The 15978-nt window shown below is 37.0% G+C and overlaps 1 protein-coding gene across 1 annotated transcript in view; it reads left to right on the plus strand.

The window, feature by feature from the left end:
- Window positions 1-15978, plus strand: part of DIAPH3 (diaphanous related formin 3) — a 145603-nt gene that overhangs the window by 10061 nt on the left and 119564 nt on the right. The window contains exons 5-12 of the mRNA XM_067466911.1: window positions 2363-2493; window positions 4654-4728; window positions 4819-4888; window positions 8377-8513; window positions 8937-9042; window positions 14506-14616; window positions 14957-15075; window positions 15577-15693. Coding sequence (XP_067323012.1) covers window positions 2363-2493; window positions 4654-4728; window positions 4819-4888; window positions 8377-8513; window positions 8937-9042; window positions 14506-14616; window positions 14957-15075; window positions 15577-15693 — 866 coding nt within the window. The remainder of the gene's footprint in view (window positions 1-2362; window positions 2494-4653; window positions 4729-4818; window positions 4889-8376; window positions 8514-8936; window positions 9043-14505; window positions 14617-14956; window positions 15076-15576; window positions 15694-15978) is intronic.

Genomic DNA, 15978 nt, shown 5'->3' on the forward strand with positions numbered 1-15978 from the left:
CTGAGTATAAGCTGAGTTTGTCAGCCCCTTTTTTAGGCTGGAATCCCCCCGCCCTCGGGTCATACTCGAGTCACAGTTATTTATTATTTTACTTGTTCTTCTTTTTTATTTTTATTACATTTATTATTTTACTCTAATTATTATTATTACTATTACATTTACATTATTTTACTTTATTATTATTATTATTACATTTATTATTTTACTCTATTATTATCACATTTATTATTTTACTCTATTATTATCACATTTATTATTTTACTTAATTATTTTTTAAAGATTTTATTTACATACAGTAACAACTTACAGTGTAAACAAAACACAAAACAGTGAACATTTTACAAACACATAGCCCCACCACCAAGGCCTGAACAAGCATCCTTTCCTTCACTATATATTTATAAATCAACCATTAATCAAATGTCATATCCAAAATTCCTGACCAACAAGGTTATATTGTTTTCCATTTTCGCTCTCTAAAGCATATTTAATAATGACCGACCAGTATGCCTCAAAATCTGATCTGTTAATATCCCCCCCTTGTTGTTCATTCGTTCAGTCGTCTCCGACTCTTCGTGACCTCATGGACCAGCCTACGCCAGAGCTCCCTGTCGGCCGTTACCACCCCCAGCTCCCTCAAGGTCAGTCCAGTCACTTCAAGGATGCCATCCATCCATCTTGTCCTTGGTCGGCCCCTCTTCCTTTTGCCTTCCACTTTCCCCAGCATAATTGTCTTCTCTAGGCTTTCCTGTCTCCTCATGATGTGGCCAAAGTACTTCAGCTTTGTCTCTAGTATCTTTCCCTCCAGTGAGCAGTCGGGCTTTATTTCCTGGAGGATGGACTGGTTGGATCTTCTCGCAGTCCAAGGCACTCTCAGAACTTTCCTCCAACACCACAGCTCAAAAGCATCGATCTTCCTTCGCTCAGCCTTCCCTAAGGTCCAGCTCTCACATCCGTAGGTGACTACAGGGAATACCATGGTTTTGACTAGGCGGATCTTTGTTGCCAGTCTGATGTCTCTACTCTTTACTATTTTATCAAGACTGGACATTGCTCTCCTCCCAAGAAGTAAGCGTCTTCTGATTTCCTGGCTACAGTCTGCATCTGCAGTAATCTTTGCACCTAGAAATACAAAGTCTGTCACGGCCTCCACGGTTTCTCCCTCTATTTTCCAGTTGTCAATCATTCTTGTTGCCATAATCTTGGTTTTTTTGACGTTTAGCTGCAACCCGGCTTTTGCGCTTTCTTCTTTCACCTTGATTAGAAGGCTCCTCAGCTCCTCCTCGCTTTCGGCCATCAGAGTGGTGTCATCTGCATATCTGAGGTTGTTAATGTTTCTTCCAGCAATTTTCACCCCAGCTTTGCATTCATCAAGCCCCGCACATCGCATGATGTGTTCTGCATACAAGTTAAAAAGGTTGGGTGAGAGTATGCAGCCTTGCCGTACGCCTTTCCCAATCTTGAACCCCCCCTGAATACCCTCATTTCCATTGTTAGTTTATCATTTAAGGCTACGTTCCATCCCTCCCTATGCCATGCTTCTGGTGTTAGATTAGTTATTATTTTCCAGTTCCTTTCTATTATAATTCTTGCCACTGTGAGTAAAATAATCACCAATTCTTTCTTATGCGTTTCTAAATTCAACATTGCGGTGTCCATTAATAATGCTAACCTAGCATCTGGAGTAATATTTGATCCTATAATGTTGTTTATTTCGATAAATATATTCTTCCAAAAAAATCTTCACTTGGGGACATTCCCACCATAAATGAAAATATGTCCCTTTGTGCTTGCCACATCTCCAGCAGAGGTTACTTTGCTTGCTATCTATCTGATGTTGTTTTTTTATTGTTCTTTATTACATTTTCATTATTTTACTCTACTATTATTTTATTACATTTTTTATTTTACGCTATTACTGTTATTATATTTCCATTATTTTACTCTTACTATTTTATTACATTTATTATTTTACTCTTTTTATTATTGGAAGGATACCTAAGCTCATACACATTGAAGAAGGTTAGAATAATAGTTTAATCAGAGTTGGATAGTCTTAAATTATAGCTTTATGTAAATACTAAAACAAAAACAAAAACATTTAACCTACTGATGCCTCAATTAATGTAATTTTATTGGCATATATTTTTATTTTGAAATTTACCAGTAGCTGCTGTATTTCCCAGCTTCGACTTATACTTGAGTCAATATGTTTTCCCAGTTTTTTTTGTGGTAAAATTTAGTGCCTTGTCTTATTTTCTTGTCTGATTATACATGAGTATATACAGTATGTGATTCTCACATATCTTTGTTCAAAAACAAGCTCGTAAAATAATTACAGTAATTGATTGTTGTCTTTCAGGGATCCTTCAAAAGCAACAAACAGATCTCACCTCAGGAATTCATATATGAACTGAAAACAGGAACAGCTGATGAAAAACTTATCAGTTGCTTAGAATCCCTTCGTGTGTCATTGACCAGTAACCCTGTCAGGTAATTCTTGCCATAATCATATGCAACAATATTTTGCTTTGTAACAACCTGTAATCTTATATAACAGTGTTTCTATACTTTTTTTTCTTTGTTAAGCAAATGCATTAAGGTTTTACAAGATCTTGCATTAAATATAAATATTACCCTAATTGCCTGACTTGGGGGTTCTGATGTCTTATTTGATTTACTAAAGTTTGTAACTGGTGAATCTTCCAGAACCTGCAAGTTCCTATTGAGTCAGCTCAATATTTTTGCATGGTTTCGATGAAATAGGAGAACTGAACTTCAAAGTGGTATAAAATGGCTCATAATTCTGCTGTGGGCTGAATTTTGTTTTGTACTAGCTCGGAAAAGTCCCTTCTGTGCATTATGATGCTATTGGTGTATTCAATCTGTGTTGCTCATTCAGTTATTGCTAAATTAATCTCCATATAATTTTGATCTTGCCAAAAGGTCCCTTGAACTGAAATTAGAATTTGATTAAATCAACGCTTAATAAGATCTGTATTGTTTTATCACGAGGTCTGCTTATAAATTGATTATGAATTTATGAACACCAAATGTTAATATGTTTCATGACTAAGGTATTGCTAGGTCTTGTCCTCAAGATGTACCCATCCTTGTTACCTATTATATGTGTCCAGCTTATGTTTGTGGTAGTGAAGATGCACCCTTTTATATATGAAATGAGATGACTAATGATGGCATGATCTGCATTGTTAATAAAATAGAATTAAGAAAAAACAAATAAAGCCAAATATTTTGCTTACATATCTGCAGTTCGGTTTAGTGCATTGGTTTCTGTGACACCATAATGCTGTCGAAGAGATGCTCTGCGATCTTAACACTTTTCTACTCAAGTTGTACTGATATTTGCAATTTCTAGAAATCAAACTAGTAACTAGATCCAGCTAGACATGTTTGGAACTTTATCTAGTACGAAATACAGCATCTAGATTGCTGACCAGAACAGTTTATAACAATTATGTAACACTAATTTGAAAGGCATGTCACTTACTTCTAGGCCAAATTCATTAGGCAGGTAATGACGTCTAAAGCCCTAAATGGCTTGGGAACTTTCCTTTTGAAGGAATAAACCTTCTTGAGGACTGAGATCTGGTGTAGGAATTCTCTTCTGTGTTCCATTTGTGGGGTTAACATATTGTGAGAACATCAAAGAATGTTATCTCCTACAAGCATCTCAGATGGTAATATCGTCCCTTCGAAGGCCTGACTTATATTAATGATGTCATTCTTAACCAAAAGGGTTATTATGAATGAGTTTTTGAACAACTTTAGATTTGGTTTGGTTATTTAGGGTGCTGATTCAGGAAACTACATTGGATAGACCACATCAGCTTTAGTTTCTGATATAGAACATATGTCATCCAGTAGATGCCAACTACTCGCCCACAGGAAACCGTATTTAGTTATTAGAGCTGACGTGGTCTATCCAAGGGGGCAGGGCTGGTCAGCGACAAGGAAGGAGTAGCATGCAATGCTCTAGCTAGAATTTATTGGGGGGGGGGGGGGGGGTTAAAAAATTAGCAAATCATGAAGAGTAGTTCCATAATACAAAATAATTAAATAGTATGGTTCATTCTATATTTTATTTAATTAAATCAATTTAACGTTTGCTTCTCATAGACTTAACATGGGGATTTGGTTAACCAGTTAAAATTCATGAGTAAACCAGCTTTTTTATCTGAATTTTTTTTGGGGGGGGGGGGTTGAACCCCTACCCCCACCTCCATCCCCCAGCTACAGCTTTGATAGCAGGTGGTGTGAAAGGAGCGGGAATACATAAAATAAAATAAATACATAAAGCGCTTGCAGACCAGATTTTTGTCCTCACGGCCCACTGGTAGTCCGCGGCCCACAGGTTAAGAACCACTGTTCTAAACTCTCACTGAGTCAGTCACGACCTGCAGCCCGTCCCACTGCTTTAGATATATAGAAATAAGGAAACTACAAATCAAATAAGATGTATACTTCAGGTTATAAAATGACATTACAAAAACAGACAAACATCATTAAGATGAGGCTTGAGAAGGCTGCTTCCCGCAACAACCTGCTCTTCAAAATGCTAGTTTAAAGCTCGGTAGACAAAATCAAAACTATTTGGTTTAGTAATAAAAACATTTTTTTTTCTTTTTGCAGCTGGGTTGAGAACTTTGGTCGTGAAGGACTTGGGTTATTATTGGACATCTTGGAAAGACTTGTTGAACCGAAACAGTAAGGCTTCCTCTGCTTTATAATTTTTTTGCTAAGTACAGAATAACCTCCATTGATGTTTTCAATTTCTTTCTAATTTCTTCCCATTAGTCAGGACAAGATTTTGAAGAAGGTACAACATAAGATCATACAGTGTTTGAAGGCTTTTATGAATAACAAGGTCAGTGACTCCATTTGATAAATTTCTTGAGGCAACAATGATATACCTAGTTACTGAGCAGCCTCCCCCACTTTAACATGCAGATTTACTTTTGATTAGAATTTCAAAGGATTGCCCTGATACTGAGTTGTGTCCAGACCCGGTGACAAAAAGGATATTTTTAGGAGGGAACTGGAATTCATTGAATGAAATGTGTGGACAAGGCAGAACATTTTTGCATAACATCATTTTGCATATCCAAAGTCAGCTTTTGATAACTGTCTTTAGAGTAGGTTTGGAAATCACACAACCCTCCAAATTTTATTAAATTTGCTTCCAGCATCCTTAGGGTAGAAACTATAGAATTAATGTAGTTTGACCCCACATTAACTGTCATGGCAAAATGCTATGGGATCATGGGAATTGTAGTCTCTTTGGGAGAGAAGGCTTGAAGACCTTGTAAAACTCGAACTCCCATGACTCCATAGCATGGAGCCATGCCAATTAAAATGATGTCAAACTGTATTACTTCTAAAGTATAGATGCACCATGACCAGCATAGTCAATAGTGGGGATGCTAGGAGTTGTTGTGTAGTAATATTTGAATGGCCACTTGATTGCCATTCTATATTCATTTAAATGCAATTTGCAGAAAAAAATAGGGAATTATAATTTGAAGATTCTTGCATAAGATGGTAGAAATGAGCTCGTTCTAACATTGTTTTGTTTCTAGATAGTGTGGAGGCACTATTTACTGTGGAAGAATATTAGACTTCCTCAGAAATCTGGGTGCTTAATAAAATGTCAATTTCTATAGATTAAAATATTATAGCTATTTTCTTTTTTAATGCATCCTTTAGCAGATTGTTTTATTAATGTTTTTCATTTGTTCCAAGGCAGTGTTGTTTTGCTTATCTGGAATATTTATGGTCAGAATCAAGTGTAGCCTAGCTACTGATGGAACATCTTTTGTCAGTTGAATGGAGAAGGGCACATTCTCTTCTCTAATTCAGCTACTTGTGAACCCCAGAATTTTCCAGCACTGAATACAGAGCATCCTTAAATGGGTTGCTCCTCCCATCTTTGTGAGTGGGCAGAATAATGTGGACCTTTCCCATGTGCCCTTAAGTGAGAGTGACCCCATATCCCTATGTCACACAATTTAAATAGCCTTTCTCAACAAGAAAACATTTTCAGAATAGCTTAGAATTGAAATGGAAGAGACAAAAGAAGATGGCTCTTTCCTTACCTTTCTTCCTGTTTTGCTATTAGCTACTAGTCTTCTGCATTTGTATGGAATTGCTATCTGTTTTATTTTGTTTCATTCATTTGGTCCTGTTTTCGTTCATTGCTTCTGAAAATGGAGCGGTTATCCAAATGGGTGTTTCATTCAACATCCGAAAGAATGAAAATTTTCAGACCATTGGCCAACATGTGCATCCTTCCCTAGCTCCCCTCCCCGTCAGTTTTAGGGTTAGAGGGATGAAAATTGCCACACATGGAGGGCATCATTTTTAGGGATTTTTTTTTCCTCCTATGAATATAAAATATCCGTAAAAACATGGGATGGTTTGTATTTATATCCTTCATTATGGCCTGGATTAAAAGCATGAGAGTTACCTAAGATTCCACTAATTCTGAGAAGTTTAACTCTCTACCTGCAGAAGAGAAGTGAGTGTAAAGACGATTTAAGATTCTAGTAATTCTGAGAAGTTTAATTCTCCATCTTCAGAAGAGAAGTGAGGTTAAAGACAGGGCTTAAGATACCACATGTGATGCTTTCCTCTCAGTCTGCAGAGCGATAGTGGGCGAGGCAAGGCAGCCAGCAGAAGAGGCAGATGGCGTTCTCTGCTGATTGGCCGGACAGGCAGGTCTCAGTAGTCCAAAAGCAGGCGACCAAACAGTTTCTGTTCCTACTTTCCTTTTTGTTTCACTGTTTTTTCCGTACTGGAAAGGGGTGTGCCTTTTTGTGCCACCCAAATGAATGGTACTCCACTAAGACAGAAAAAATGAAATGCAAATATACAGAATGGAGGATGCGTGGCTTGAGAGCAGTATGTGTGAAAAAGATCTTGAGGTCCTTGTGGACAACAAGTTAAAAATGAGCCAACAATGTGATGCAGCAGCAAAAAAAGCCAACGGGATTTTGGCCTGCATCAATAGGAGTATAACGTCTAGGACCAGGGAAGTCATGCTACCCCTCTATTCTGCCTTTGTTAGACCACATCTGGAATACTGTGTCCAATTCTGGGCACCACAATTGAAAAGAGATATTGACAAGCTGGAATGTGTCCAGAGGAGGGCGACTAAAATGATCAAGGGTCTAGAGAACAAGCCCTGTGAGGAGCAGCTTAAAGAGCTGGGCATGTTTAGCCTGAAGAAGAGAAGGCTGAGAGGAGACATGATAGCCATATATAAAGATGTGAAAGGAAGTCATAGGGAGGAGGGAGCAAGCTTGTTTTCTGCCACCCTGGAGACTAGGACGCAGAACAATGGCTTCAAACTACAAGAAAAGAGATTCCACCTGAACATGAGGAAGAACTTCCTGACTGTGAGATCTGTTCAACAGTGGAACTCTCTGCCCCGGAGTGTGGTGGAGGCTCCTTCTTTGGAAGCTTTTAAACAAAGGCTGGATGGCCATCTGTCAGGGGTGCTTTGAATGCAACATTCCTGCTTCTTGGCAGGGGGTTGGAATGGATGGCCCATGAGGTCTCTTCCTACTCTATGATTCTATGAAATGAAAACATGAAAGAAACAAATGAAACAAATACCGGTCCCATGACTAGTGAATACAATGTCTGTTCCTCAATACTAGAAATAGATATTTATACATTATGGTATTTATTCATGTTCAAGTTGAGAGCAGGTTTGGGGTCAAAATTATGGATTTTGATATAACCCATGGATAAGGCGAATATCATTTTGCCAATAGGAGAAAGCACTAATACCACCTCAGGGAGCTGGTTGCCTCTGGCCACTCTTGCCATTTCCCCACCCTAACATTCACAAAAGCCAGAATCAGTGCCACATCTGAGAGAATAGGGGAAGTTGACACCTCTTTTAAGTTCTGTCACAATGATTGAAGCTTGCGTCTTTCACCATTATATTAAAAGAAAAAGATGGTTCCTTTTTTGATAGGAATTAAAGTACAGCACTGATATTGACCCATAGATAAGTTGATCTAGGCTTTGTGGGTTGATACCTTTATTAAAATTCCTAGATTGTTACATGTGTATATAGGGTAATTTCCCCAGGTGTGAAGAGGGAACATCCTTGGATAGAACATACCCAGGCTCCCAATTTTTTATTACATGGATGTACCACAGAGAAGAACCAAGGTTACAAGCTTGGAAAGCAAGGAAATGCTGCAGACTCAAATGTGACATCAAGGGCTGCATTGGGGGACAGGAGAGGAAGCATGTCCTGTCACTCTGCAGCAATACCTAGGAGCCTTGCTGCAAACCATCACCTTTTCATTTTTGTAAATCTTCCTTTTCCGCTTTGTTCAGTATGGTTTGGAGAGAATAATGGGCGAACAGAGAAGCTTTTCATTACTGGCCAAAACGATTGATCCCAGACAAGTCAACATGATGACAGATGTAGCTAAGCTGCTTTCTGCAATATGTATTGTTGGAGAAGAAAACATGTAAGTATGGCATGGAATGCACACGTTTCATATTAAATTAGAAATATACTTTAAAAAAACATAAATGAGAATTTTGAAAAAAAATTGAAAAAGAGTAATCTTTCAAAACTAAGCATTCCATTTAGCATATGGAATGTTGGTTAAGCTAGACTTGTGGTGCTGAAGTATTTTGCAAATAACATTCTGCCCAGATTTACAGGGGGGAGCCTGTTTTAGAAACATTTGTGCAGCCACAAGAGCTGACCGGATTTTGCAAAAGAAATTCCATGCTATTTGACAGATTCTTTGTAGAATTTGAAATGGAAGAATGTGACCAAACCAGAGTATAAAGAGCCTGAGCAAAACATGTTTATGTTTGTTAAGCTTTAAATTTCTGTTTTAATGTATCTCTTAAATCTTTGTTTGTCTCCTATAATGTTGTAGCCTTGAAAAAATTTTGGAAGCCTTGACTACAACATCGGAAGAGAAGAACACTGAGCGGTTTTTCCCCATTGTGGAAGGTCTTCGGGGGAATTCAGTCCATTTGCAAGTAAATTATACTTTTTCTATGGCATTGTATTGCAAATAAAAGCAGGCTATCAACTGTTTGTTTACCTTAGGAAAGAAAATACTAGAATTTGCACAACTCTGGATTCAGATGGATAGGCAGGGAAATTCTGCAGAATCAATTACATTGACTAAGCATGACTCTGTATTGACATGTTAATGCCTGTTTATATAAATATTACAGAATCAGTTTAAACAGCAGAAGTGTGCTTTGCTTTTAACCTATTATGCCTCTTTCAATACCCTCTTTTTCCTGAGGATTTGACAGTGCTGTTTCAAAACAGAAATTTCTCATTTTACCAACTGTTGTAGAGATTAGGTGACTTGGAATATGCATATATCTTAAAAGATATGTGCATGCCAGCAACACATTCCTGTAATTAAAAAAAGATATTTAAGGTTTTTACACTAATCTCTTACGATTTTGCAGTGTATAATCAAATGCATTATAATGTCTTGTACTTCCAAATAATGTTAGTACATATTAAAATTCTCCATTTATTTATATTATGCAATTTGGAACATTGCTGTCCCATCAGTATATTTAATTGGCTATTATTGATAAAAGCAGAGTCTGGAACTGGTTCTTTTTACAAATGGAGTCAAAGACTGTGTTATTTGAACCTGTTGTGTTGTTTGGAAAAAAATACTTCTTTGGATTATTATTATTATTATTATTATTATTATTTGAAACACAAGATAAGTTCCCAGCAGACACTCTGCTGGCTGTTGAATTGGATCACACGCCGGACACTTCCCAAGTGTCTAGGACTGTGTGATGTATTGGCGAACAAGGCGTGCAGATCCCAGTTAGGTGGCCTTCTGCAGCTGGCAGGTGGTAATTTTGTCAGCGCCGATTGTGTTAAAGTGCAGGCCAAGTTCTTTAGGCATTGCACCCAGTGTGCTGATCACCACTGGGACCACCCTTATTGGCTTGTGCCAGAATCTTTGCAGTTCGATCTTTAAATCCTCATATCGTTTCAGCTTTTTCCAGTTGCTTCTTGTCAATTCTACTGTCACCTGGGATTGTTATTCTTCTTCTTATTAGTTACACAACAAGATTAGTATACGGCAAACAAGATCACTATGCTGGATTTTGGATTGGCTCACATGTCGGACACTTCCCAAGTGTCTAGGACTGTGTGTTGTATCAGCGAATAATGTGTGCAGATCCGAATAGGGTGGCCTTTTGCAGCTGAAAGATGGTGATTTTGTCAGTGCCTTTTGTTTTTAAGTGCAGACCAAGGTCTTTGGGCACTGCACCCAGTGTGTTGATCACCATTGGAACCCCCTTTACTGGCTTATGCCAGAGTCTTTGCAGTTTGATCTTTAAATCCTCATATCGTGTAAACTTTTCCAGTTGCTTCTTGTCAATTCCACTGTCACCTGGAATTGCAACATCGACGATCCATACTTTGTTTTTTTCCAGGATTGTGAGGTCAGGAGTATTGTACTCCAAAACTATGACAGTCTGAATTTGGAAGTCCCAGAGTCGTTTGACGTGTTCATTTTGTTTAACTTTTTCAGGCTTGTGATCCCACCAGTTTTTTTGTTGCAAGCAGATGGTATTTGTGGCACAAGTTCCAGTGGAACTATTGTTGTTGTTGTTGTTGTTATTTGCTTGAAATGAAAATATAATAATGATGATGTAAGGCTCAAATTACCCCTTCATGAAATATTAACTGTTGAAGGATCTTTGTATTTTATCATGAAAGAGCTCAAAGAAGAATATTTCAGAAGACCCTTTCATGTCTTGCCAAGAAGAGTAGGTTTTTCAGGCAAACTAATAAGCTAATGCTATTAACCATGCCATTAAAAAGAAGTCTATTATGCTTTACCGGGCTGTTAAGTAGATTTGTTCATTCTGTTCATGGTAATCTTGTTTTGTTTTGTTTTTAAAAGAAGGATTAAAAAGTAAAATCTTAAAAGAATAATTAGAAATGCTTTTGGGATAGTTGATCTCCTTACAGTATCTTGATTTTATTCCAGTTACTTATGACATGTTCTAATTTCCTTATAAAATATGAAAATCTATGGAATTTTAAAGTTACGTTTTTGCATATTGTACAAATGGAAACTTTGATCAATATTGCAAAAACTTGATATTGCTACAAAATTAATACATCAATTGATTTTTTTGGCCCTATCTCCTTATGCTTTCTGGATATTCATGAAAAATGGCAAGTGCTAGAAACAGGTTTGAGTTCAAAATGATATGATGACTGTCAGATGAAAAGGTGAAACAGTGAAATAGAAACATCAGGGCTACTGTCTGATGGACTTTAAAAAGTACAATAGTTAAAATAAATAGAAAAGGATTGTTTCGAATAAAAATTATTTATGAGTTTTTGTAATTTAAGACGACTGGTGGTAGAGCAGAAAAAGAGAAGAATGGCTGATGAATGTATGTGCAATAATCGTAATGAAGGCTAATTTGAAATAAGTGGTTAAGATTCCTTTGTAATCTTACCTGTATTAGAATGGGATGAAAGACTGAGCATTCAGAGGATTAGTAAAGAATAATTAAGAGATGTATGAGTGAAATCTAGTAAGAGCAGTATTATCACATGAGAGCAAAAAGCAATTGGTATTGGAAGATACCATTTGTTGAATATAACTGATAAACATGATTAAAGTTTAATCCAGACAAGACAGGCCATCCTGGTCAGTTGCGAGGCCGATCAGGGTATAGGGTAACATCCTCTGTTCAACAGGGTTACATTCTTCCTGAGGACACAGGTCTGCAGTCTGGGGGTCCTCCTGGACTAAGTACTGCCACTTGAAGTCCAGGCAGTGGCTGGGAGGGCCTTTGCACAATTAAAACTTGTGCATCATCTGCAACTGTACCTAAAAAAGCTAAAAATGCCTTAGTTCTATCACATATTATTGCAATGCAATCTTTGTGGGGCTGCCTTTGAAGATGGCATTAATTGCAGTGCAATTAGTGCAAAGATCTGCAGCCAGACTGCTTACAGGTACAAGTTGCAATGTACATACGATCCCTCTTAAAGCAGCGCCATTGCTCCCAGGCCCAATTCAAAGTGCAGGTTATAAGCTACCAATCCTTATATGGCTCAGGTTCTGCCTATTTACGTGACCACATTTCTCCCTATGAACCTACGCAGACCTTAATATCAGCTAGGGAGGCCCTCCTCTTGATCCCTCCTCCTGACAAGCAGGGTTGGTGGGGACAAGGGAGAGGGCCTTCTTGGCAGTGGTCCCCCGACTCTGGAATGCTTTCCCCAAGGAAATAAGACAAGCACATACTCTTTTTACCTTCAGGAAGTTAAAAACCTGGCAAGCAAGCTTTTGCTAATGGCAAGAGTATTACTTAATTATCTGATAGGATTGAATGACTATTAAAACATAATACTGGATATTCCGATAATAGGAATGAACTAGTTTTAATAATGATTATATTGTTTTTAGAGGGCAAATAGTGAAATGTTATTTATTAATGTTTTTATTAGTATGTAATTTTAATTTTATGTAATGATAATTGTTTATTCACATCTTTTGTTTATTGTTTGTGCTATTTTCTGTATCTGTGGATTGTTGTAAGCTGCCCCGAGTCCCTTCAGGAAGAGGGGGCGGGGTATAAATAAAGTATTATAATAGTAATAACAATAATTGATACTAGAAGAGGCAATGGGTTGGTTCTTTGTCATGGTCTCTGTGAATCAGGCAAATATGTCTTAGTGCCTGTGCAGAGCATTTCTCTAAATCTTCTATAACTTAATTTTTTTTGCTAGTAGCCCCACTTCACCCAATGAGCATGTACAACGCATCTCACCTTTTCCCCCCAGTTCTTTTTGTGTTCCCCATGCCAAACACCAACTACTAGGACTTTATCACTCTCTGACTTTGCATTGTTCAGAGTTCTTTACAAGTGAAGATTCTGTGGTTTCTGTGACTCTGTCTAAACTGCACCTCTCCTGGTGGTATTTTCTAATTCTAATAGGTTAATACTGTTTTTTCCAACTTTGTGTATGTTTTACAGTATTTTTACTACATTTTTTACAAAAAGAATCACGATTATTTGTAATATGTAACACTAACATTGCATAGCTAACTAGCTATTACAACAAACTATCAAATTAAAACAAAGAAATATACCAATAACTCATCCACCTACACAGACATACACAAACTGCACAATCAAACACACAGAAATAATTCTACAAACCTTGCATTCACTATGTAATGCTTTCTATCCCTTATTCTACTTGTTTTAGATAATACTATATAACTACACTTCTACTTTTAGTAACACTCTTTTGATTCATAAATCCTACAGTTAAAAAATGATAAATAAGTCCCAATCTTATTTGTAGCTTATCTTCTTTGTGGCTTAATATGTATCTTCACATTGAGTGAGCTAACTTGATAGCTATCAATTTGTTTGCTTCCTAGAAATAAGAACTATGTTTCTCGAGTCCTCATCTGTGACTTTCACAAATAGGCCTCTCTACCCACACAAAGCATTTCTTTGGACTTTCTGGTGATAGCTGCTTCACTTTCTGTGAACACATATGTCTAGCACAGCTCAGCTTTCTCCTCAATTTCCCGCCCGTTGTGTAATATGGCAAACATGGAAAGAAGGAAGGGGGAAGGGGCTATGTGAAGACCACTAAAAGAACCACAGTTACAGGCAAACACCCTGTTACATGCAAAGAATGTGCTCATCCAGACTTAGTCCTGCTTAGATTACGAGATCCATTGTCATCAGATTTTATGTGACAGATTCTCATCTCTCTAAGCCTGGTCGATATATTCCCATCTGGATTCAGTTTACTAGATGATGAGAAAAATGGAGAAAGATGAGATAGCAAAATTGAATAATGTCCTTTGGCTGAGTGAAAATAGGATGATATTATTGTCAATCAGAAAAAAAGGGTTTTTAAACGTAATAATCACCATTATTAAAGGAGGGAGGCAAATTGTCATGAGAAATGTGTGCTCTCCAATCTGGAAGTATCAGGCATTTCCAGCATATGATGTGTTATATTCTCTAATCCATGGATGCTCAAGAACTGCCTTCAACAAGTAGCCTCACGGTGCCTGAGACATTTTCTCTTTTTCTGCTGAGTCAGACTCTAACTCTTGTTTCTGCAGAAGATTTTGACATATAGAATGGTACGATCTAATTGAGCCTGAGTTTTCTGTCAGTACAGTCAAAAGATTGTACTTGTCACTGGACAAAATGAATATCCTTCAGGATTCCATTGTTGCTTCTCTTTAATTTGGATAAAGCTATACATTATTGCAATGTCGCACTACTACATGTATAATTGAGTATAATCAGAACTAATACAATATTGAAGTTGTTTTCCTGTGAACAGTTTTCTCAGATGTTAAAAATTTACATCTAGAATATAGCTGCTTCTGATTCTGTATCTTAAATAAATAAAAGCTACAAGCAGTTTAAATTTATAATCTCTTGCAGATAGCCTGCATGCAGCTCATCAATGCCCTAGTTACATCTCCTGATGATTTGGACTTCAGGCTTCACATTAGAAATGAATTTATGCGCTGTGGACTGAAAGAGCAATTGCCAGTAAGTGTTCTTTAGTATGTATGTGAATTAATATTTAAATTATAAGATTTACCCAAGTTGGAAGTTGTGTAAAGTCCCTCATGGAATAATTTATTAAGACAGGGAGAAAGGTTGTATACAATTTCATTTGCAATAGGGTAGCTTAAAATGAATAAAGATAGCACCAACACCACTACTTTTATTTTATGTAATGTATTCGAAGCTTGCTTAGTTTGTGAATAATTAATAGGGAACTTTCAAAGTATGTACCATGGAGTGTTAAAAACTGGATTCTGTTCCAAATAACTCATTTTAGTAGCAGTTATTAATTAAGTACTGTTTTTTTCTTTTTCCACTGCAGCAATTGAAATGCATAAACAACGATGCTTTGGATATCCAACTCAGAGTATTCAGTGAACATAAGGAAGAAGATATGATTGAATTTTCACATCGTTTGGGAGATATCAGATCAGAATTAGAATATCCTTTCAAAATACAACATAAATTACAACATTCACATGTATCTCTAGCAGACAAGAGTTCTTTTCCCCACCCTAGACATTCCACAGATATATAAATCTCACTTACTTAGTTTCCAACAAACCCCTCAACCTCTGAGGATGCTTGTCATAGATGTCGGTGAAACATCCGGAGAGAATGCTTCTGGAACATAGCCATCCAGCCCGGAAAACTCACATCAACCTACAACAAAAAGGTTTAGACCAGGTTTCTCAACAAGCATCTTAGGTATGTAACATGGAAAAGTATCACAGCTCTTCCAGCAAGTTCTTATTCTCCTGTGGTTAAAATGGTGTATGGTAAGTGTGGTGTGCTTATTTTTCCTAACAGCTAGGAAGAGGTGTTTTAGGCTAAGAGAATGGAGCAGTTATTTTTGACTGAAATTCAGATTTTACTTTGCAAGAGTAAAACGCTTGTATGACCTAGAATTATAATTTATTGCATAATCCTTGATTTGATCACTGAAGCAAATGATGTTTACAATGTGCTCTGGAACACAGTTAAGAACACAAGTGCAGAAGGTTCTTTTCTCTCTATACTTCAACATCTCTTGCTGATTCGAAATGACCATTGTATACGGTAAGGATTTTTTTCAACAGTTCTTACATAGGTATTGACAACAAATGTTTACATGATATGAATCTGCTTGGATATAACAACTACTAAATTTTCAATTATTATGGATAATGATCCTCAAGGAAAATATTTTAATTCCTCAATGTCACAGTGGTACAGAAGCTTGCCAAGGAAAGGCTATCTCTAACATGTCACAAAATAAAGACAAACATCTCAGACAACATAAATAATGTTGTCATTTTTGTTTATATATTCATGTTATCTCATTATTGAATCATTTTTATTTTA

Source organism: Anolis sagrei, chromosome 3, assembly GCF_037176765.1.
Source record: "Anolis sagrei isolate rAnoSag1 chromosome 3, rAnoSag1.mat, whole genome shotgun sequence".
NCBI lineage: Eukaryota > Metazoa > Chordata > Lepidosauria > Squamata > Dactyloidae > Anolis > Anolis sagrei.